General features: G+C 41.1%; 1 protein-coding gene across 4 annotated transcripts in view; it reads right to left on the reverse strand.

Annotated features, from left to right (window-relative positions):
* AASS (aminoadipate-semialdehyde synthase) overlaps positions 1-24665 on the reverse strand; it is a 75086-nt gene that overhangs the window by 27363 nt on the left and 23058 nt on the right. For 2 of the 4 annotated variants that reach the window (XM_002712100.6, XM_089329482.1), the window contains 11 exons: positions 20560-20627; positions 20315-20461; positions 19337-19415; positions 19086-19213; positions 17577-17725; positions 15482-15604; positions 15000-15111; positions 2445-2504; positions 2190-2257; positions 818-939; positions 499-625 (listed from right to left, as the gene is read on the reverse strand). In XM_002712100.6, coding sequence (XP_002712146.3) covers positions 499-625; positions 818-939; positions 2190-2257; positions 2445-2504; positions 15000-15111; positions 15482-15604; positions 17577-17725; positions 19086-19213; positions 19337-19415; positions 20315-20461; positions 20560-20627 — 1183 coding nt within the window. The remainder of the gene's footprint in view (positions 1-498; positions 626-817; positions 940-2189; positions 2258-2444; positions 2505-14999; positions 15112-15481; positions 15605-17576; positions 17726-19085; positions 19214-19336; positions 19416-20314; positions 20462-20559; positions 20628-24665) is intronic. The other 2 variants (XM_008258282.5, XM_089329483.1) reach the window with 2 other exon arrangements.

Raw genomic sequence — 24665 nt, forward strand, 5'->3', positions numbered from 1 at the left:
TAATTATAAACAATGACACAGATGATTCTCACAGTCAATGTTGAATGATAAAAGGCAGCCACAAATGAGGATGTACTGAATTATTCCAATTATATAAAGTTTGAAAGCGGGCAACAATTATTTTATATATTAGAAGCCAGGATAGTGTTTACCTTTGGAGGTGGGGTTAGATAATGGGGAGAGGTATAAGAAGGGCTTCTGAAGTACTGCTGGTAATCTATTATAGAAGGTGGGTGGTGCTTACAGAGGGTTTACTTATAAAAATACATCTGGCCTTTGTGCACTTTTTGGGTGCATCCTGCTTTTAAAATTTTTTAATCAGAGATGAAAAGGGAAGGGGAATGGAGGGAAGAAGAGGGGAGGGGAGGGGAGGGAAGGGGAGTGGAGGGGAAAGGAAGGGAGGGAGGGAAGAGAGAGGAGGGAACAAAAAGGGGGAGGGAAAATAAGATAAGAGAAATAAAAACAACAAAATACACAGAACTCATTCTTAACAGATACCTGATGACAAGATCCTGTGTGGCCACCAAGGAATCCAACTTCTCTTCTTGTTTACCAATGTTCATGCTCACTGGAGTAATATTATATTTCTTGCTCAACTGTTCAATTTGATTCTTCATATCAGAGCCTATTTCAAAAATTTAAAAAGTCCAACTTTAAGATTTATACCAGTGATCAGAGCAAACACACACACACACACACACACTTAACATCTCCAAAAAATCATTTTTTCCATAGAAACAAAATCGTCATCTAAAATTCACAAGGTGAACATGACAAGAAATTAGCTTTTATTCTTCAAAAGTTAGGGCATATTTACCTACTGTTATTTCTATGTTGCTGTCTCTTGACAGGTATTCTAATACAGGCTCAGACACATAGCCAGACCCAAGAACCAAGACCTTTTTCTTGGTGTCCATTGAAAGTGACTGAGCACGTTCTCTGTTTCCAAAAAAAAAAAGGGGGGGGGGGAGAAGTAATTAAAATTTGATTTTTTTAAAAAAATAGCAGAATCTTGCCCTCCCAAAACCAAACTAAAATCTTGACCATGAAACAACAATTTATCCCTTTACTAACAATAAGAACTTCCACAGGAGTTTCCTGTATGAATGTTCTCATTACACATTTTAGATTTTGTACAATGAGGAACAATCTGCTGTCATTGTTGAGGTATTCTAAGTCCACAGACCATGAATTCCCAACATTTCTAGGGAGGTGCAGAAGCTGGATGCTTGCTTGGCTTACCCACAACTGAGTAACTCAGTCTCACTTTTTATTTGCCAAGGGACCTGATTAAAAATCATGTTAGGGGCCTTACATTTTTTAAAAAAATATTCCCCAATTTCAACATGAAACCATGAAAATGATACCAAGGAATTAGTAGTGCACTCTGTTGTTAGAAACTTAGACCAGAATGTCTCTTGAACAGACTATGACAATGTACAAAATGCTAAAGAACAAGGAGTTACTAAAAAGATAACACTATTGTACTTTCGTTTGCAAAAGTACACACAAGTTTATATTTGGGATCTTCAAAAAGATTGTAGAAAATGAATATTATAAAGAATCTAGGGGCTGGTGTTGTGGCACTGTAGGTTAATCCTCTGCCTGTGGTGCCGGCATCCCATATGGGCACTGTTTCTAGTCCCGGCTGTTCCTCTTCCCATCCAGCTCTCCGCTATGGCCTGGGAAAGCAGTAGAAGACAGCCCAAGTCCTTGGGCCCCTGCACCCACAAAGGAAGACCCGGATTGGCACAGCTCCTGGCTGTTGCGGCCATCTGGGGAGTGAACCAGCAGACGGAAGACCATTCTCTCTGTCTCTTCCTCTCACTGTCTGTAACTCTACCTCTCCAATAAATAAATAAAATCTTATTTTTTAAAAAGAATCTATTCATGGACTTCAAAAAATTTTACATAAAAATGAGCCTATCTTTTAATTTCACAATTCATGGACTTCTTGAGTACTCTCAAGTAAGATATTACATAGCCAAAATGATGCTATAATACTCTTCAGGAGAAAACAACATACATTAGTTCCAAACAGTCACTTTTAGATTTCCTACATTTACAGACATCAAAAGCTACATGTTGTATAAATCTAATGATTTTAAGAATTCTGTTAAAGTATTAAAAATACTCATCTCCAACATAAGAATAAATGTATAAAGCAAGAGGATTTGAACAATACTTACCTGCCCTCCCGGAGTTTCTGGATGTATTTATATTTGTCAGTCAATGTACCATTGGATGTAATCACTGCCTAAGTGTATATAACACAAGACATTTCATTAGAACACAAATTTTACTTTCAGGAGTTCATTACTGATACAAATGTAGAAAAAGTGAGGGATGTAGTGAAACATGGAGAAGGAATAGGTAAAGGAAAGAAAAGAGTCAGGATGACAGTGATAAAACTACAACTGTGGAAAGAAATTCTCATAACTTACATCTCGCACCACAGGAGAAAAATTCTGGCTTTCAAGAGGCTGTGTTGCATCTGATAATAACTGAAAGAAAAACGAGATTGGTAAGAGATAAATTATATTGCAAAGAAGTCTTCTTGGTACTTGCATCCACATTCAAATATTAGCCTAAGGGGGAAAAAGAGAATTCAGGAAACAGTTTTCTGAAGACCACCAAATACAAAATATTGATTATAGAAGTCTTCTATAAACAATCGATTTTACTTCCAAGTGTAAGTTCAAATTTTTAATTATCATCATCTTTCACTGATTGGAACACATTCAAAAAAAGCTTATTCTTCCCAAGCAATTAGATGTGTCATATTGAGCACATTGTCAAATATTATCACAAGCTTCCAATCCATAGTCCTCCATCTGAGAGCCTCCATCCCATTCCCAAGGTTCAAATCATTCTATAAGAACTAGAGAATGGGTTTTCCACTTCACAAGGCCATCAACCCTGGAGTAGTCAGTATAATTAGTTCTATGCAAGGCACATCAGCATTTCAAACGTTAATAGGGAAAGTTACTTGATCAAGTATATCTCAAAAGTTATCCACATTCTCTTCCCTCTCTTGCAAGACTGAGCTAGACCACAGTAAAAAGACTTACATTGCATATTAAAATGCAAGCATCCTTCTAGTCCTCTTTTCTCCCATGGTACCCAATTCTTGAATGTAACAGTATTTCCAAGGAGGGACATAATAAGTCTACCACTGCTTCTAAAGGTCAAAGAGAGCCAAGGAGACAATCCTGCTTCTCTAATCCTAGGCAGAGTCTAGAGCACTCACCAGACTAAGAAAGAGAACAATGTCCCTAAGCAGATACCGGCAGCAGAGAATTTAGTTACTGTATTAAAACAAATCTAAAATTACTTTCATGTATTGAAAATAGCAGAAATGTAAGCCATCTATTCCTGGGATATAGGCATTAAAATAAAAAAGGTAAATATCTATGAGTCAGGCCCATTTTGGAGAGCTCATGGAATTAACCCACTAGGGCCAGCTCTGTGGTATAGTGGATAAAGCTGCTGCTATGGTGCTGGCATTCCATATGGGCACCAGTTCCATCCTCACTGCTGCACTTCCAATCCAGCTCCCTGCTAATGCGCCTAGGAAGGCAGCAGAAGATGCATCAAGTCACTGGGCCCCTGCCACCAGTGTGGGAGACCCAGAAGAAGGTCCTCGCTCTTAGCTTCAGCCTGACCCAGCCCTGTCCGATGCAGCCATTTGGGAAGTGAACCAGCAGATGGAAGATATCTCTCTCTCTCTCTCTCTCTCTCTCTTTCAAATAAAAAAAAATCAAAAGAAAGAGAGAGAGAGAAAGGGAGGGAGGAAGGGAGAGAGGGAGGGAAAGAAAAAGAAAAAGAAGTAAAGAAAGAAGAAGAAAGAAAGAAAGAGATGAGAATGAGAAAACTTAATATTATTAAAAATTAAAAAAAAAAGACTCCTGGCCAGCGCCGCGGCTCACTAGGCTAATCCTCCGCCTTGCGGCGCAGGCGCACGGGGTTGTAGTCCCGGTCGGGGCACCGGATTCTGCCCCAGTTGCCCCTCTTCCAGGCCAGCTCTCTGCTGTGGCCAGGGAGTGCGGTGGAGGATGGCCCAAGTGCTTGGGCCCTGCACCCCATGGGAGACCAGGAGAGGCACCTGGCTCCTGCCATCGGATCAGTGCGGTGCGCCAGCCACGGTGGCCATTGGAGGGTGAACCAACGGCAAAAAGGAAGATCTTTCTCTCTGTCTCTCTCTCTCACTGTCCACTCTGCCTGTAAAAAAAATAAAAATAAATAAAAATAAAAAAATAAAAGACTCCTTCACCTCCCAACCTTACCACAGGCAAGATGCTGTTGGCAGATAATAAAATTGCATTCTAATTTAACCCATGATAAAGCTTAAACCACTGCACTGTTGTGTAATTTTTAATCTGTCTGCTCTGCATCTCTAATTCTGCAGCCTTATTTAAATTTCAGTGGGAACAAGGGAACTGCCTCCTACCTCATTTCCTTGCTTCTAGCTTCAGTCTCCAACATTCATTTGATTATATCTCCTGGTTCTATTTAAAATAATTCCGTAGCTTTCTGAATAATTCAGTAGCTTTCATATGAGGATCTACAGACTTTATCTTGAAAGCTTAAGATAAAGTCTCTAGATCCTCCCATGAACTACAGAACTAACTGTAGTCCAGATCTGCTTCTCCAGCCTCAGCTCTCTTCTACCTCACATGCAACACTTCAGCCCTATTAATAGCTTGCTGCAAATTACCTGCAATATGCTTTCACACACTTGTATTATGCCATATAGACACTATGCCCCCTACCTGGAATTTCCTCTCTTCATCCTCCAAGATACTCTCAAGAATTGCTTACTGTATGAAACATTCACCAAAATCTGCCCCCAAGCACACCTGGCAGGTAGGAACTGTACTTGGTATCTTACCGTGTTCCTGCCACATGACAACAGATAAATTTTCAATAAATAAATGAGTAAATACACCAAATAATTATTTAAAATCAAATATGTCATGAAATTGTAAGCAATTGCATGAAATATCTGTTAGGGGGTCAGCCCTGTGGCAAAGCAGGTAAATGCCTGCAGTGCTGGCATCCCACATGGGCACCGGTTCAAGTCCTGGCTGCTCCACTTCTGATCCAGCTCTCTGCTATGGCCTGGGAAAGCAGTGGAAGGTGGCCAAAGTGTTTGGGCCCCTGCACCAGCATGGGAAACCCAGAAGGATCTCCTGGAAGACCTCTCCCCCCCACCCCTTCTCTGCCTCTGCCTCTGCCTCTCTGTAACTCTGCCTTTCAAATAAATAAATAAATCTTTAAAAAATATATCAGTTAGTATGCCCATGTCCCATTTCAGAGTGTCTGGGTTTAATTCCCAGCTCCAGCTCTCATTCTGAGCTTCCTTAACAATGCAAATCCTAGGAGGCAGCACATGATGGTTTTAGTAGTTGGATCTCTGCCACCCATGTTGGAAACTTGGATTGAGTTCCTAGTCCTGGCTTTGGCCTGACCCAGTCTTGGCTGTTGTGGGCATTTAGGAAGTGAATCTCTAGTGGATGGGAGCCTTTGCCTCTCTCTCTCTCTCTCTCTCTCTCTCCCTCCCTCCCTCCCTCCCCTCTCATGTCTGTTGAAATATTACATATTGCTGAAATGCTATATGGTTGTTTCCCAAGAGAACTAGTTGTCATGAACTCACTTAAAGAAAGGCAAACATAAAAGCTAAGATTGGGGGAGGGGGTGGTTCCAATATGGTGCAGTAGCAACAGGGCAGTCCAACTTATGCAGGGCAAAAGCAATATTTAAAAAGGAGAGAAAGTACACCCCTAAGATAAAGCCATGGGAAATCCATAGCAGGAAACCCAGCAAAAAAAATTGAGACAGTCCAATCCACAGTGGAAGAGCAAATACACATAAAAAATTAAAAAACAGTGGAAGCTTGGAATTGGGGAGAACACCAGGCCCTGCAGACCAAATGAGAGGGGAATCTACAGGTCCTTGGCACTGCAGATAGCAGCAGGAAGGAGAGCTTGGTGAACTTCTCTTGAAGTTCCACGCACGCCCCCTGGGACAGCAGAGGTAGGAAGAAATGATTAGAAATACTATAACATTTCAATATTAAGGTGAAGATGAAGAGACTGAAGAAATGCCAGAAAGGGAATTCAGAAAACTAATCATTGGATTACTTAGAAGCAATCAGAAGCAAGTTCATGACTAAAGAAAATTATACATGAATGAAAATTTTTCCCATGAAATTGAGATATTAAAGAGAAATCAGAATAAAATACTAGGAATGAAGAATCCAATAGATCAAATAAAAATGCAGTGGAAAGTCCTAACAACAGATCAGGTAAGGCAGAAGAAAGAATATCCAATCTATAGGACAAATCTCTGGAAATTTTAGTCAGACCAAAAACAAGAAGAAGAAATTAGAAAAGTAAAAAACACTATTGTAGATTTACAAGATACTATTAAATGACCCAACATACAAGTTCTAGGAGTTCCTGAGGGCATGGAAAGAAAAGATTAGAAGGCCTTTTTAATGAAAAAAATAACAAAACTTCCCCAACTTGGAAAGAAAGGGACATCCAAGTACAGGAAGCACATAGAACTCCCAGTAGACATGACCAGAAAATATCTTCACCATAGTACATTGTAGTAGAACTCTCCAGAGTAAAACATAAAGAAAAGATTCTAAAATGTGCATGAGAGAAATGCCAGATTACTTTCAGAGGAACCCCAATTATACTCACTACAGATTTCTCATCAGAAACCCTACAGGCTAGGGGAGAATGCTGAGATACATGCCAAGTCTTAAAAAAAAAAAAATTTGTCAACCAAGAATACTGTACCCTGCAAAGCTCATATTTATGAATGTAGTTAAAATAAAGATGTTCCATTACAAACTGAAAGTGAAAGAATTTGTCACTACCCACCCAGGCCTACAACAAAAACAAAGCTGGAGGCATCACAATGCTAGATTTCAAGATATACTACAGGATAATTATAATCAAACCAGCCTGGCACTGGTTTAAAAAAAAAAAAAAAACAGATGGATAGATGAATGGAATAGAATATAAACACCAGAAATCAATCCAAGCATCTACAACCAACTTACCTTTGACAAAGGAGCTAAAATCAATCCCTAGAGCAAGGTCAGTATCTTCAACAAATGGTTCTGGGAAAAGTAGATCACCCCATGCAGAAACATGAAGCAAGACCTTTACCTTACACCTTTCACTAAAATCACACAAAATGGACTAAAGTTGTAAAGTTAATTGAAAATAGATCTTAGTAAAAAAAATAAAAGTGAGACAAGAAAGGGAAGAGGAAGGAAGATGGGAGTATGAGTGGGAGGGTGGGCATGGTAGGAAGATTTACGAAGATCTTGAAAGTTGTAATTGTGAAATGTATGAAGTCTGCAACTGCAAAGAAGTATAGTTCTATATACATTCCTATGGACTTAGTTATAAGGGTATAGTTTAAAAACTTGCCATGGGACCCCAAATTCCCATAAGCTGGTTGGTAAAAATAGCAGCTTACATGTTATAAAGATCAAATGGATAGGATTATGTGGTAAAGTGACTAGATAGATAGGTTCAAATGTTAAAGTGATCATGTAAATAGGACTGTTTGGAAATAATAATGGACAGAATTAAAAAGGAGTGAATGCTCCAACAAGGGAAGCAGTCCATACCACAGACTCATAGAATGACAATCGCTTTAAGTAGCACTCAGACCTCAGAATCAGCCCTTAAGGCATTCTGGTCTGGCTGAAAAGCCCAGGGGAACATTTCAGACATGGAAAGCCAAGACATTCTAGCAAAAAAATTGTTCCACATAAAGAACATCTGTGGGTGAGACCCCAGTGGAAAGAACTGGCCACCAAAGAAGGATATACTTTTCTCTGAAGGGAGGAGAGAACTTCCACTTTGTTTATGACCTTGTCAAGCTAATGGAACCAAAGGCTTCCATCGCCTAGGCAGCTCATGCAAGAACCTTGGGTAATCACTGACATTATACATAAGAGTATTAATTGTTAAATAAACAACAGAGTCTCTGTGTACTATCTTCCCATGCAGAAACTCTGTCCCCAAAGTGTTGTATCATGAAACTTAATAGTAAAACTTGTTCCTAAGAATCACTTCCTTTTGATGTATTAAGGGGAGGGTATTCATATGTCTCATAAATTATAATTGTGTCTAAGAGCTCACAAAAGATGTATCATTCTTGGATTCTTCTTTAAAGATAGTTAAGTTTCTAAAAGGAAAGAAGTGGGAGGGAAGAAGGGGAAAAAAGCAAAATCATCTTCCAGACACAATAATTTTGAACAGCCTTTGTCTGGACTGTTGAGGAACAGGTTTTTTTCTTTTTTTTCTTTTTTTCCCGTTCTTTCTTTTTCTTTATCTTTCTCAGATTAAGTGTTGAACTCTTCACCTAGAACAGAGCTAGTCTTCTGTATATAAAGCTAAATGAAAATAGATCTTGGTGAAGAACAGAGCAGGGAAAAGGAAAGGGAAGAAGAAGAAGGGTGGGAGAGTAGGTGGGAAGAATTACTATGTTCCCGGCCAGCGCCACGGCTCACTTGGCTAATCCTCCACCTGTAGTGCCAGCACCCCGGGTTCTAGTCCCAGCTGGGGCGCTGGATTCTGTCCTGGTTGTCTCTCTTCCAGTCCAGCTCTCTGCTGTGGCCGGGGAAGGCAGTGGAGGATGGCCCAAGTGCTTGGGCCCTGCACCCGCATGGGAGGTCAGGAGGAAGCACCTGGCTCCTGACTTCAGATTGGCGCAGCGCGCAGGCCGTAGCAGCCATCTGGGGGTGAACCAACAGAAAAGAAAGACCTTTCTCTCTTTCTCTCTCTGTCTAACTCTGCCTGTCAAAAAAAAAAAAAAAGAAGAAGAAGAAGAAGAAGAATTACTATGTTCCTGATGTTGTATTTATGAGATACATGCAAGTAAAAAAAAAAAAAAGTAAGGATATCTGCTCAATTACTGAATTCAACTGTCTCCTTTTTAGAAATTAAACCAGAACAAAGCAACAAGCATAGGTTACTTAATCATCTGTATGCCAATCACTTTCACATGTAACACTTTTGATAGCTCATCACTATTTCCTAGATTAATTACAAGCTATTCATCCCGGTGTTAAGAATCTTTCCAGCATGGAACTAACATATAAAACTTTACTCAGACTTGACAACTCAACACACAGACACCCCACCTTATTGTTCTCAACTGCATATGAAAAATTTTGCCAAAAACTGACCACATGTCTAGTTATCAAGCAAATCTCAATAAAACTGTAAGGAATGAAATCATACAGAATATACTAACAACACTATGATTCATATATCAGTACTAAAAACAATCAGAAAATCTCCCATCTCACACATGAATGCAGGGGCACAAGGATTTGGGCTGTCTTCCACTGCTTTTCCCAGGTGTAATAGCAAGGAGCTTGATCAGAAGTGGAGCTTGGTGCTTGAACCAGCACCCGTATGGGATGTCCACATTGCAGGCTCTGTGCCACAGAGCTGGCCGCATGAGGGAATATTTTCTACATCTTAGCCTGATAAGGTAAAAGTTGCACTGAAATACATAACTTTAGCCCTCAAAAAGGATTATTTACAGCCAACGGTACATCAATAGTTCTTTGAACTACTCCAAAATTCTGCTAGACTGAATCCATGTATTACAACTAGAAAGTTACGTTTTAGGTATGAAAGCCTAAGCTCTAACTGTCCCTCATGCAGACCACAGCTATAGACTCTGGACAACATACAAGCAATAACAAACTGCATGAGAGCTTCAGAGAAAGAACAACAGAGAGCAGTCTGGGGAGAAGTGTCAGAGCTTGGGAAAACAGCGGCTGAGTGCCCCACGCTTTCTGCATTGCTCTGCGGTATGAGGAGGTTCCACCAACTGCCCAGCTGAAGCAAACAGGGTTGCAACTCAGAGCAACCAGAACTAGGTGAGTGTTAGGAGAAAATGCCACTAAGCGCAGACTCAGAAAAAGGGAAGTCTAACATTTTATAAACTTTGCTCCTAACTAAGGAGATACAGGTCGACTTCCTTCAGCCCAAATAAAGAGAAAAAAGAGCTGGACTTTTGTCTGAGCTACTCCTCTCCTCCCTCGCTGTACAGATGATGCACAATTTTCCATTGAGACTAACCGAGTTAATATCAGTGTGAGTCTGACCAACTGACATTTGTTTTAAGTTAAAACAAAACACCAACATTTTCCAGAGAAATACAACAATCCAGAATCTCCACAGCATAACATTTACAACATCCAGCACATGACTCCAAATTATCCAGTTTATGAAAACAAGAAAATGATGACTCATTCTTACATGAAAAGACAATCAATAAAGTTCAACCTTTATTTGACCCAGAATGTAGGAAGGATGATTTCCAGTTTCTTATCAACATTTTGGCTTTTTCCCATTTCAGTTTTCCATGATCAACCAAAATCTGAAAATATTAAATGGAAAAACCCAGACATAACTAGTCACCAGTTTTAAACCACACATCATTCTGAGTAGCAGGACGAAATTTCACGTCTTCTTACTCCATCAGATCCAGGACGTGAGTCATTCCTTTGTCCAACATATCACACTGTGTATGCTACCTGCCTGCTAGTCACTAGGTGGATGTCTCAGTTATCAATAACTGTCATAGTATCTCAGTGCTGGTGTTCAAGTAACCTTTAGATGGTAGCTGTGGGGAGCAATCCGGACTAGACTGAGTTACTGGAATTAAGACTTATTCTATGCATCTGCTCTCCCACAATATGGCGCTGGGAGAGAAGTAAACAGCTTCCGCACAGCTGCCTCCAGTTCAACCAATAAACTGTAGGACTTGCTCCTGATTGGAGAGCAGCGTACTCGGCATGTGGGCACCCGAGTTAGGATTGGCGGAGCAGGACTATAAAGGAGGAGAGAGACGGCATGCACCAGGAACATCTAAGGGGAACATCTAGCTGAAGGAACACCCGTGCAGCCCCCGAGAAAGCCGGCCGGCGGTGTGCCGCTCCCCTGCGGAAGTGGGGAATGTGGCCAGGGGGAACTGCCCTTCCACGGAGGTGGAAGGGATAGTAGCCAACCCGGGAAGAACCAGCAGCAAACCCGGGGAGGGCCGAGCAGACAGAAAAGAACAGCGCAGGGTCCGGTGTTGCTCCTCCACGAAGAGGGGGAGCGACATAATGGTGCCGTGACTCGGATAGGAAACCTAGGACGGATAAAAAACTTAGGAGGGAAGAAACGGGAAGAACTAGGGAAAATATCGGAGAGAGAAACTAGCAAACAGCCTAGGGAAAATATCGGAGAGAGAGACTAGCAAACAGCCTAGGGAAAAGCCGGACGAAAAGGGTGCCGGAAGAAGCTATTGAAAGCCTAGGCATAGACTCGGATACGGACTACGGGGGGGAAGCTGGGAGAAATCTCTAAGGTCGAAAGCGAAAGTGAAAGCTAGAACAAACAGACTCGGATACGGACTGTGGGGAGAGGCCAGGAGAAATGAAGGAGGAATATTGTTGGAGGAAAGCTTGGGGAAACATACCAGGTAGAGAAAAATGTTAGGGAAATTGAAGCCGTGGGGGGCAGGCCAAGGCGGACACGAAAGCCACTTTGGGGTTCTCAAGTTAGCCCGGGAATAGGGGGCGAAAAGTTGAAACCAGAAGCTGAAACGTAAGCCAGATTGGGATCCGTCTGATTAGCCCGGGGAGCAAAGGACGGGAAGCCAAACCGTGGGGCGGAGACGTATGCTGGGTTGAATTCGCCAGGCTAGCCCGGGGAACTTAGATTGAATGCTAGTGGCGGACACGTAAGCTACGCTGTGTTACTCGCGGAAGCCGCCGCGTGCAGAGAGAGCACGGGGCGTGAATAGATAGGGAACGGGGCTGGCGCGAGGCCGTGGTGCAGACGCGAAGGGCGTGGAGACCACGGAGCGCGCGAAGCCAAGCCGCGCAAAGCCGGGAAGCTGCGCAGATGAAAGAGGCGCGGGCTGAAGCGGCTCAGCCGGGAAGCCGCCGAGAAGTAGCCTCGGGGCGGGCAGCGGGAAGCTGCAGGGATAAGAGAAATAGAAGTTTAGAAGCAAAGTGAGAGAAATAGGAATGCTGGAAGATAGAAGTAAAATGGGAGAAATAGGAATGCCCGGAGATAGAGAAATAGAGAAATAGAAAGGCCTCCCTACAACACTGCAATGTGAGAGCTTGGATTCGGTCTGCCTGATTAAGTGAGGCGATGAGCACGATGAGCACCTGCGGCGGCTAGCAGCTTATGCGCCGCAGGTCACCGAAGACAGGCACGAATTAACATCAGTAAGGCCTCCCCACAAAAAGGCAATGAGAAGGCTTGGATTCGGTTTGCCTGATAGGGCTTGTAAGCCCCTGCAGGCTCGACCAGAGCATGCGCTGCAGGGCACCGAACACAGGCACGCATCAGCGCCTAAAAACCTCCTCACAACATGGCGAAGAGAGGACCCGGATTCGGTTTTCCTGATTGATAGGACTTGTAAGAACCTGTGGCAACTCTAGCAAGTAGAGCAGAGTGTGTGCCACGGGGCACCGAAGACAGGCGCGTATCAACGCCAAAAATAAAAAGAAAGGGGGATCTGTGGGGAGCAATCCGGACTAGACTGAGTTACTGGAATTAAGACTTATTCTATGCATCTGCTCTCCCACAATATGGCGCTGGGAGAGAAGTAAACAGCTTCTGCACAGCTGCCTCCAGTTCAACCAATAAACTGTAGGACTTGCTCCTGATTGGAGAGCAGCGTACTCGGCATGTGGGCAGCCGAGTTAGGATTGGCGGAGCAGGACTATAAAGGAGGAGAGAGACGGCATGCACCGGGGAACATCTAAGGGGAACATCTAGCTGAAGGAACACCCGTGCAGCCCCCGAGAAAGCCGGCCGGCGGTGTGCCGCTCCCCTGCGGAAGTGGGGAATGTGGCCAGGGGGAACTGCCCTTCCACGGAGGTGGAAGGGATAGTAGCCAACCCGGGAAGAACCAGCAGCAAACCCGGGGAGGGCCGAGCAGACAGAAAAGAACAGCGCAGGGTCCGGTGTTGCTCCTCCACGAAGAGGGGGAGCGACAGTAGCGCAATGATAGGTCTCAATGACTATCTCGTTCACCTCAGCTCATCTCATCACATAAACATGCATCATCTTACATCATCACAACAAGAAGAATGGGTATATACAGTCCGATAAGATATCTTGAGAGAGACCACCTTCACATAACTTGTATTATAGTGTATTTTGATAATTGTTTTATTTTTCATTGTTGTTGCTAATCTCTTACTGCAGATAATTTAAAAAATTATACTTTATCATGGATGTAAAAGAAAAACTATAATATATACAGGGTTTAATACTATGTATGGTTTCATTGGGGGTCTTGGAAAGTATCCCCCTGGATAATTGGAGACCGCTATAAAGGCTGTAAAGTGGCCCTATAGTTATGCTACATGTCCTAAAGAAAACTACATTTATAATCAATGAAAAGATAAACTCTTAGCAAAGAAAGAGATAACATCTCTTCCAAAATAATGATTAAAAATAACTGCTAAAATTGAAAATATAGATTATATAGAAATATAACCCTGAAACAGACAAAACAATGTCACAAAAAGGGCTTATTGGTAGAATAAAGAACATGAAGACATTTTCAGATAAAGGACAACAAAGGAAATCTGTCACCAGCAAATCTATACTATATGAAATGTTAAATTGAGACATTCACTCCACAGGCGAATAACACACACCACACACACACACACACACACAATGAATAACACAAGAAACGGCATCTGGAAATTCACTATTGCCTTTTTTAAATATATGTACCATTTGGCCCCTTAGACATTTAGCAATTGCAGAATATTAAACCTGGAGAGAGAATTAAGATCATATATCACAGCCACTTCATTTTACAGATGAAACATGTGAGGCTCCAAAAAAGAAGTGAGCACCCTGCTCAAGGCCATGAAGCAAGCTGATGTCCCCAGCAAAGCCTAGCATCTCTACACTGTCATGCTATGTCAACCTCTCAGCACCAACCGCAGACACACTGCAGATCCAGAACTGACTGTATTAGCAAGCCTTCTGAACTGTAACTTCTCTATGCTTCAGTTTTTTAATCTATACAATTGGTTTATAGTTGTATCTGCCTGATAGGGTTCTCATGAGATTTTGAAATCAAAATACAGAAAGTACAGCCTGGCTCCTCCAAGGTGCAGTATTGCACCCAACCAATGAGAATGCCTTCTGCTTGCATTTTCTAAAGCCTGGCTATATCCCTCTGCTGACTTATTCCAAGATGAAAAACAATGGGGCAAAATGGAATAAGGTTAGAAAGAAGAGAAGATCACAGACTGGAAGTCTCATTTATTCTTGCTCCACTAACTACTGTCTCATTGTAGTGTGAGAACTCCTGGTGAAATTATGAAAAGAAAAAAAGCCACTCCTCATACCTTTGGAATCAGAGACAACCATTAGCAAAAGCAATGTAAAGCAGGACATGTAATAACACTTAGGATCAATCAGACAAGTATTCTGTGTTTTTCTAATAAATAAAATGGAATTTAGATAATACAGTATTGCAGTAGTCACTGATGACAGAAGAAAAATACACAATCTTAACACACACTGCCACTTAACTAAGCCTTCGTGACTAAAATCCAATAACATTTTCTCTACTTCTGATTTGTCAAACCTATTTATCACAGCACAGTAAGAATGTCCCAATATAAATTGACCCAGATAGCAAAAAATGAAAACAAAACAAGGCTTATCTCACATGTCATCAGCATTCTTAGTAAAAGCATGTACAACAAGAGACAAATATTGTAATTAAGCATGAAGGCAGTGATATAATCACATCCCCTGTGAGGAGGAATAAAATGTATCAGGAAGCACTTTGGGGAAGGGCTGGCATTTCATTTTACAACAGATTTCTTGGATAAAGAAGACCAGAACATTCATAAGATCCCCCCAGAATTATAGTTAAAGTCAGAGTTGTTGCTGCTGTACCAGTCTGCTTACCATTTCTTCAACATACGGGTAAAGCATGTCTCCAAAGTATTCTGTAGCTTCGATCGGAAGCTGTGCAGGCAAATTGTCAATGGAACACATCAGAATCCCAGAGCCTTCAACACTAGGAAAGGCAATATGCTTTAATCAGATGTACAAAATGTTATTTGGAAGTACTAATTCTCCCAGATGTCTACTCCATTATATTTGCTTCATTGGCACTTGTAATTTTGTGCAAAAGAATGTAAGAAAATAACTGGCATTCAGACAAAACTTTTCCCTTCTTTCACAACCCACCTCCCATTTAAACATATTATATGTGCTTAAGTGTACAAATCTGCATGTGATATTTCAACCAGACTTTTAAATATGTTCGTTTGAGTTTATCCAAAATTTACAGATCTTCATAAAGATGTGAAATATTGAGTATTTTAGATGAGTGTACCCAAATAAGTGACACATCACTCACCACCTAAAAGATTTGGCAAACTCACCTGTCATGAATAATATGCTGATCAGCATCATACATGCAAAAGGGACGCTCTATTGTGGTACACTCAGTCATAAACTCTATAGATCCTCCTGTGTCTGCTGAAATGTCACATATTGCCACAAGTCTGAAAACAATGTCAGTGCTTAGATAAGAGGATGGAATTCTGAAGCTTCTAACAAGACTAAAAATTAATAAAAATGAAATGTTCTTGTAACAGTTTTCAATGTGAATGCCAAATCCCTTGGGCTCTTTCCTTCAGCTCATTCTTCAGGACACTGTGTTATTCTGGGACATAGAAACCTTCCCATATGAGTTTGAGTCACCACAAGAGGAGTTGGAGGGAGGGAGGGAGGGAGGGAGGGAGAGAGGGAGGGAGAGAGGAGAGGAGAGGAGAGGAGAGAAAATAAAAAGAAAAATTAAGAGAGGCAGGTAGAGGGTGGAAAAAAAATGAAGCAAAAATGAAAAATCCCTTCCCTATAGAAATCGTTAACAAAAAAACTAAAGTTAACCTAGTTAACCATCTCTAAATAACTCAGAAATGTTCAGCTACACTATCTTACTGTGTTTAGTACTACAAAATTTCATGTAAGTACACAGGATCTTTAAAATATGAGCAAAAGTCTGAGCCCAACATTCAAAAGTCTTATAAGCTAGATGACAATTCTGCTGCCAACTTCTAATCACCACCAGCCTACAAGAATCTACAAGAGAACTAGACTGTCACAGTCTTAAACTCTATTTTGGAGGCAGGTATTTATCAAGCATCAATCCTATCACCTGAAATTCTCCTTCTCCCCACTCCTCCATTTGCAGACTTTGAGCCCAGTGCTCCCACTTTGAACTAAACTCCTATGATACGGTTGCTCTTGACATTCCCTTGGCATTTATGTGATGCCAGCTGCATGCCTGAGGGCAGCAAACATTATCTTTTACTCTTCTCTATCCTTCAGCTTAGCAAAAAAAAATTCCAGATAGACCAGGTGTTCCACAAGTACTAACTGATTGATTAATTATATGAATGCCCTTTATACATCAGCTAAGTCCTGGTGTTTATAGCTAAGGTAAACAAGGATCCAGAGACTAAGCTCTATTAGGAGAGTGAAAAATCACAGACACAAGAAAATAAATGATCATGAATAGAAAAGAAGAGAGAAACAGAATAGATAGGGAATGAGGATTCAGAGAAGTTGTCTCTGAGGAGGTTGATTTGGAGCTGCGTGTGGAGTCACAGAAGGCAAAAGCAGAGAGTTCCAAGCAGGGACAGTGAATGTGTCAAGTGCTGCAAGGAGGCTGAATAAGATAAAGCAGACAGGTAGTCATTAAAAATCAAGCCTGGGGCAGGCATTTGGTACAGCAGTTAGGATGCTGCCTGGGACACCTGAATCCCATGTCAGTGTGCCTGGGTTCAAGTCCCAGCTCAGCTCCAAATTCCAGCTTTATGATAATGAACTCTTAAGGAGGCAGTGGGTGAAGGTTCAAGTACTTGAGTTCCTGCCACCCATGTGGGAGACCCCAGTTGAGCTCTAAGGTCCTAGTTTCATCCTGACTGAGCCCTGGCTGTTGTCGATTCTTGGGGAGTAAACCAACAAATCAAAGACCTCTCTCTCTCTCTCTCTCTCTCTCTCCCTGCCTTTCAAATAAATAAAAATAAGCAAATAAAATTTAATTTTTTGAAGATTTACTTATTTGAGAAGCAGAGTTACAGACATAGAGAGGGAGAGGCATAGAGAGAGGTCCTCCATCCACTGGTTCATTCCCCACTTTGCAGCTGGGCCAATCCAAAGCCAGGATCCAGGAGCTTTTTCTGGGTCTTCCATGTGGGTGCAGGAGCCCAAGCACTTGGACCATCTTCCATTGCTTTCCTAGGCCATTAGCAGAGAGTTGGATTGGAAGTGGAGCAGCCGGGACACAAACTGGCTCCCATACAGGACGCTGGTGCTGAAGGTGGAAGCTTAACATACTGTGCCGGCCCCAACAAATAAAATCTAAAAGAACAGTGAAGCCCTGTGATGTGTCGGTATAACATATTCTCTGATCTCTTAATAACAGATGCTGCCGATTAAAAAGTGCCATTGTCACTGAAGTAATCTCCTTACTTGTGTGGTAATGCAGGGCAGCCTTCAACTCCAGTCACTGAGAACTTGCCTGGGGCTAGGAGACTCTGGGCATCTTGGCGGGTTAGTAGGCGAGGGGTGTTTTGTTCCCAGTAGATCCCATTAATTAAACAAGTTGTATAGGGTGCAATCTGTAAAGCAAATTCCCAGTTCAACAAAATAGAAAATGGCTTTCTCTTTCAATACAGCCTGCTGAATGAGAGGTACCAGCAAAGTCCATGAGAAATAATTAACAGGACTTTCTTATTTTCCAGGTCAGTGGTCATCTTTGAAGGAAGATATTAAAGACCCACCCATATTTCATTGTGGAATTACCCCAGGAGAAATAAATATATGAACATAGTAAATACTATATTATCATTTTTATTTTATCATGTATTTAATAGAAAAGGGAAGAACAGAGTCAAGTGACCTAAAATTCTATTTCCAACTCAAAAACACGTACTGTGTGATTGAAATCATGCTACCTTGACTTCTCTGGGCTCTATTTTCCTTACCTGCCAGATGGGGATAATACGTACCCCATTCCTCCAAGGAATGCTATGAAGATTAAGTCAGATAACATCTGTAAGCTCCATGGAGAAATGTGCTATAGATATGCATATGTATACATGGTAACTATGTATTACAAGTGTTAGGATGCATCCAATCACCAATACTTCTGTGATTGGGGAAAAAAGAAGGGATGGAAATTTACTAGATTCAAAAATTTCTAGTTTCCTAATTTTTGTTCCTCAAGCAGCTCAAGCATCCTCAAGCTCAAGGAAAGAATCCTTGCAATGTGCTGTACATACTTAAACAGCTAAATTTTAGGCCAGAACCTAAAAATGCTGTTATTCAAACATAGTTAAAATTACTTAAATCATTCATTTCACAAGGAATATAGGCATTTTTGTGTTTATTGTTTGTTTTGTTGGAGGACTGCCACAAGATCAATGACTAAAGAACACACAAATAAATTGTACTCTTGAAAGATAAGGCCAGCATGCCCCATCACAGTGATTTGACTCACAAATAGGTTCTTTGTACAGTGAAGATGAGTCTGTCCTTATACAACTACACTATTTCACTCTGGCCCCAGGCACTCAGTCACATGCATTTCAAGATGGCTGGCTGAAGTCATGATCACAATTTCTGGCTATGGAAAGGAGAATCCGATGCTGAGATCAAACCTCACAGACATTGTTCTTCGCCAATAGTACTGATTAGACTGAGATGATACGGAAAATATCCACAGGAAAAGGTTTAGACCAATTGTGCACATGCAGAACTGAGGTGAAAAAAGAGACTATGAAGTAGAGGCAAACCCACAGAACCCACCAAAGCCACTAGCAAGTATTCCAAGCTCTAGTGAAAAACCAGCATCTCCCAAGACCAACTCATGATATCCAAAGCATTCACAAGTCCAGATGAGGAAATGAGAACCAACATACGCATGCATAATCTCTCTCCCTAATAGCCCAACTACAGTGTCTCAAATAGGATACTCACGTCAGTATTAAAGCGACTTATGTAACGCTCAGGGTATTTGTCATACTCTACAGGATCATAGACACCATCTGTTTTCCTGACAAGATGATGATGGCGACTTAACACTGTCCCATACACCTTTCTGAGGTCTTGCAGAGAAGAAAGAAATTAGTATAGTGGGTGACAAATGATAAGGATACACTATGATAGAATATTACAACATAGGACTATTAAAAACAGTAAAAAATGCAGCTACATTCTCCTCCCCTTACCTCCAGTTTGGGAAACTTCTCTTAATTCATGGGGTTCCACATATTCACAGGGTAGTTCATTAAAGATTTCTTGGGCTCCCTATAAGTAATATATCAGTAAAAATCTAAACAACAGGGAAAAAGGCAACACCATTTCCTGCAAATATCCCACTTATTTTCCCTACAATTATATAACTTCACATTCTGTCCTGTAGCCAAGGCAGACACACAGAATTCTAGACAAGCTGCTTGCACATGGCCCGCCGTGAGTCACCTTTCATTCCAGTGTAACCAAAACACGATTGCTATGGGGGCTTTATTTTTTTTTTTTAACCTAACTTACTCAAACTAGCAACAAGAGTGTTTAGCAATGAGGATATAAAAATATTTACTTTTAACCCATTGCAAAAATTACTCCAAATGAGGACACTGTTTCCTGAAAGATAAAAAATAAGATGCCTACTTCACAATATACTACTAACAAAGATATCCTGTTTGTGAAATATTTCCTTTGAAGAAAGATCTATTTGGTAATTACAAGTTTATATGGAAGATTACACGTGTATTCTCAAAACCACCTTAGGAGGAAGAAAGTATAGTTCCAGCCTTGAATTAATCTTCCTAGTATCTTATTGGCAACTCCTGGAGTCACTTCCAAACATTTGGACATCTCAGTAATAGAGGTAAAACACATTAGCCTAAGATAACCTATACACTGTTAATAATGACTCAAACTGAAAAAGAGAGAAAAGGAGAGGGAGAAAGGGAGAGAGAGAGAAGTAAAGCATCCCAAGCATGTGGTAGCTTAGAATTAACTGAAAACAATTAAAATGTTTGGACCATTATTGCTCTTCACTAAGAGGAAAATTCATAGGTAAGAAAAATGCCTAAAATAGAATACCCTTCTTTCAATTTTAAATATCCACTAAATGCCCATATCACTTAGGTTTGTTTCAGAGCTTCAGACTGCTTTACAGTAAAAAGAAAGGTGGAATTTACCTTAGATACATTTCCAGTCCCTGTGAACACAAATGTTAGGGGACCTATTGACTTTGGCATCAAACCCAGAGAGATTTCGTAACCAGCATCACGGACAGCTTGCACAGCCTGACTGCTGTTCCTGTAGTTATGAGCCATGCCGATGTGCTGAAAGCAAGCACACACAATTCAAGTTAGCCCATCGTCTGATATATTTTCTATTCACAAAATATGTTACGCATTTTCAAAAACTAAACATATCTCACCATAAAAGGAGTGTGATGTCCCAGAGCAAGGAGCCTTAAACCCATTCCATGTAGAATGTTTATCATCCCTATTGCAGAATCAGACCAATAGAAAGACCATTAGTTGAGAGGAGTTAAAACTGTCTCTCTGAACACTCTCCAACCTGCTCAGTGTCCTGAGGAAGCACAGATCTCTACATCTGGGATTTGGACTACACAATGGCAGACCATATCCATGCCCTCTATTTTCTGCCATCACATGCACTAACCCAGCTGCATCCCCAAGTATTCCTTCCACTTTTCATCTTGACAAATGGCAAAGTTAATTTCTTCTTTATAGACTTGACTCTCCACCTTGGCTCCAGATCCCTTCACTTCCTGTCTCCTTAAGGAATGTACTTTTTTTTTTTTTTTTTGACAGGCAGAGTTAGACAGTGAGAGAGAGAGAGAGAAAGGTCTTCCTTTCCGTTGGTTCACCCCCTAAATGGCCTCTACAGCCAGTGCGTTGCAGCCGGCACGCTGTGCTGATCCGATGGCAGGAGCCAGGTGCTTCCTCCTGGTCTCCCATGCGGGTGCAGGGCCCAAGGACCTGGGCCATCCTCCACTGCACTCCCGGGTCACAGCAGAGAGCTGGACTGGAAGAGGAGCAACCAGGACAGAACCGGCACCCCAATGGAGACTAAGAATGTACTCTTGATTCAGTTCCTCCTCTAATACAGCAATGTAGCAATCCTAGCTTGTTTACAGTTAGTGTTTTTACAGTATATCTTTCCTCAACATTTTTTTCTTAACTTACTTGTATCTTTTTTTAAAGATTTATTTATTTGGAAGACAGAGTTACAGAGAGGCAAAGGCAGAGAGAGAGAAGGGGTTCTTCCATATGCTGGTTCACTCCCCAGATGGGCACAATGGCTGGAGCTGCACCAATCTGAAGCCAGGAGCTAGGAGCATCTTCTGGTTCTCCCAAGAACTTGGGCCATCCCCCACTGCTTTCCCAGGCCACAGCAGAGAGCTGGATTGGAAGTGGAGCAGCAGGAACTCGAACTGGTGCCCATATGGAATGCAGGCATTGTAGGCATTGGCTTTACCTGCTACGCCACAGTGCCAGCCTCTACTTGTATCTTTATACTTAAATTGAACAACTTATAAACAAAATATTATAGGATCTTACCTCATTATTCTTTGAAAAATTGGAGTTCCAAGGCAGTCATTTGTTCTGCTGGTTAAGATGCTGAAGAGGCCCCATCTCACATCATAGTGCGTGGGTTCTATACCTGCCTCTGGTTCCCATACCTGCCTCTTGGAGGCTGTGGTGATGGCTCAAGTAGTTGAGCTTCTGCCACCCACATGGGAGACCTGGATTGAGTTCCCAGCTCTCCTCATCAGGCGTAGGCCAGCCCTGGCCCAGTTCACAGTTAATCAATCAATCAATCTCTCTCTCTCTCTCTCTCTCAAATACATAAATCAATTTATTAACTTTTATTTAATAAATATAAATTTCCAAAGTACAGCTTATGGATTACAATGGTCCCTCCCCATAACTTCCCTCCCACCCGCAACCCTCCCCTCTCCCGCTCTCTCCCCCATTCCATTCACATCAAGATTCATTTTCAATTATCTTTATATACAGATGATCAATTTAGCATATATTAAGTAAAGATTTCAACAGTTCACACCCACACAGAAACACAAAGTGTAAAGTACTGTTTGAGTACTAGTTATAGCATTAATTCACATTGTACAACACATTAAGGACAGAGATCCTACATGAGGAGTAAGTGCACAGTGACTCTTGTTGTTGACTTAACAAATTGACACTCTTGTTTATGGCCTCAGTAATCACCCTAGGCTCTTGTCATGAGTTGCCAAGGCTACGGAAGCCTTTTGAGTTCGCTGACTCTGATCTTATTTAGACAAGGTCATAGTCAAAGTGGAAGCTGTCTCATCCCTTCAGAGAAAGATACCTCCTTCTTTGATGACCTGTTCTTTCCACTGGGATCTCACTCACCGAGATCTTTCATTTAGGGTTTGTGGTTTTGGTTTTTTTGTTTGTTTGTTTGTTTGTTTTGCCAGAGTGTCTTGGCTTTCCATGCCTAAAATACTCTCATGGGCTCTTCAGCCAGATCCGAATGCCTTAAGAGCTGATTCTGAGGCCAGAGTGCTGTCTAGGACATCTGCCATTCTATGAGTCTGCTGTGTATCCCACTTCCCATATTGGATCGTTCTCTCCGTTTTTTATTCTATCAGTTAGTATTTGCAGACACTAGTCTTGTTTATGTGATCCCTTTGACTCTTAGACCTATCATTATGATCAATTGTGAAGTGAAACTGATCACTTGGATTAGTGAGATGGCATTGGTACATGCCACCTTGATAGGATTGAATTGGAATCCCCTGGCATGTTTCTAACTCTACCATTTAGAGAAAGTCAGATTGGGCATGTCCCAAATTGTATATCACCTCCCTCTCTTATTCCCACTCTTATATTTAACAGAGATCACTTTTCAGTTAAATTTAAACACTTAAGAATAATTATGTGTTAATTACAGAGTTAAACCAATAGTATCAAGTAGAACAAAAAAATAATAAAAGAGATAAAGTATTAAGTTGTTCATCAACAGTCTGGACAAGGGCTGATCAAGACCACAATGAGGTTTCACCTCACCCGGGTGAGAATGGCTCACATACAGAAATCTACCAACAACAGATGCTGGAGAGGATGTGGGGAAAAAGGGACACTAACCCACTGTTGGTGGGAATGCAAACTGGTTAAGCCACTATGGAAGTCAGTCTGGAGATTCCTCAGAAACCTGAATATAACCCTACCATACAACCCAGCCATCCCACTCCTTGGAATTTACCCAAAGGAAATTAAATTGGCAAACAAAAAAGCGGTCTGCACCCTAATGTTTATTGCAGCTCAATTCACAATAGCTAAGACCTGGAATCAGCCCAAATGCCCATCAACAGTAGACTGGATAAAGAAATTATGAGACATGTACTCTATTGAATACTATACAGCAGTAAAAACAGTGAAATCCAGTCATTTGCAACAAAATGGAGGAATCTGGAAAACATCATGCTGAGTGAAATAAGCTAGTCCCAAAGGGACAAATATCATATGTTCTCCCTGATTGGTGACAACTAACCGAGCACCAAAAAGGAAACCTGTTGAAGTGAAATGGACACTATGAGAAACAGTGACTTGATCAAGTACATAAATCAATTTCAATTGGAGTTTTTAGGCCATTGATATAACTATTGATATAGTTGAATTTTAAATCACCACATTGCAGGAGTGGGTGTTCAGCTTAGTGGTTAAAATGTTTGTGCCCTAGAGGGTGCTTGGGTTAGATTCCTGGCTCTGGGAGGAAACAGTAGACCCTGGAAGGCAGCAGTGATGGCTCAAGTAATTGGGTTCCTGCTTCCCACATGGGAGACCTGGATTTCATTCATGGCTCCTGGCTCTGGCTCTGGCCCTGGTCCAACCCAGTCCTGACTGACGTAGGAATTTTAGAAGTGAAGTAAACTACCCATGGGAGATAACACTCATATACACTCTTTCTCTCTGCCTCAATTCCTTCAAATAAATAAAAATAATTTTTCAAAAAAAATTACCATAGTTACACATTGTTATTTGTGTTCTTCTTACTCCCATTTGTTCTTTGTTACCTTTTATCTTTTCTTGTATATTTGCATGAATTTTTTACTTTATAGTATTAAAACATCTCCAACATTTTATTTTGGTTTTAGTGATTCTTCTAGGTTACAATATGCTTCTTCAACTTATCATAGTCTACTATCAAATAATATCATGCCATTTGGGGAATAATTTGCCCTATTTATGATGTAAGTTTTATTTCTACAAATGCTATACATGTCACAACATACTGTTTCTTCTAAACTCTCAATTATCTTTTAAAGAAAAATTTAAAAATAGGAAATCTTTAATATTTCTTTACACTTGATCATTTCTAGTATACTTATTCCTTCTGTTAGTTCCATATTTCCAACTGGTTTCATTTTCCTTCTGGCTAAAAACTTTATGTAATATTACTTCTATGGCAATAACTTGTCTTGGCTTTGATTTCCCTGACTGGGAAACAGCAACAACCAGACCAGTCACC

Source organism: Oryctolagus cuniculus, chromosome 3, assembly GCF_051225735.1.
Source record: "Oryctolagus cuniculus isolate XC-2025 breed Fujian yellow rabbit chromosome 3, ASM5122573v1, whole genome shotgun sequence".
Lineage (NCBI taxonomy): Eukaryota > Metazoa > Chordata > Mammalia > Lagomorpha > Leporidae > Oryctolagus > Oryctolagus cuniculus.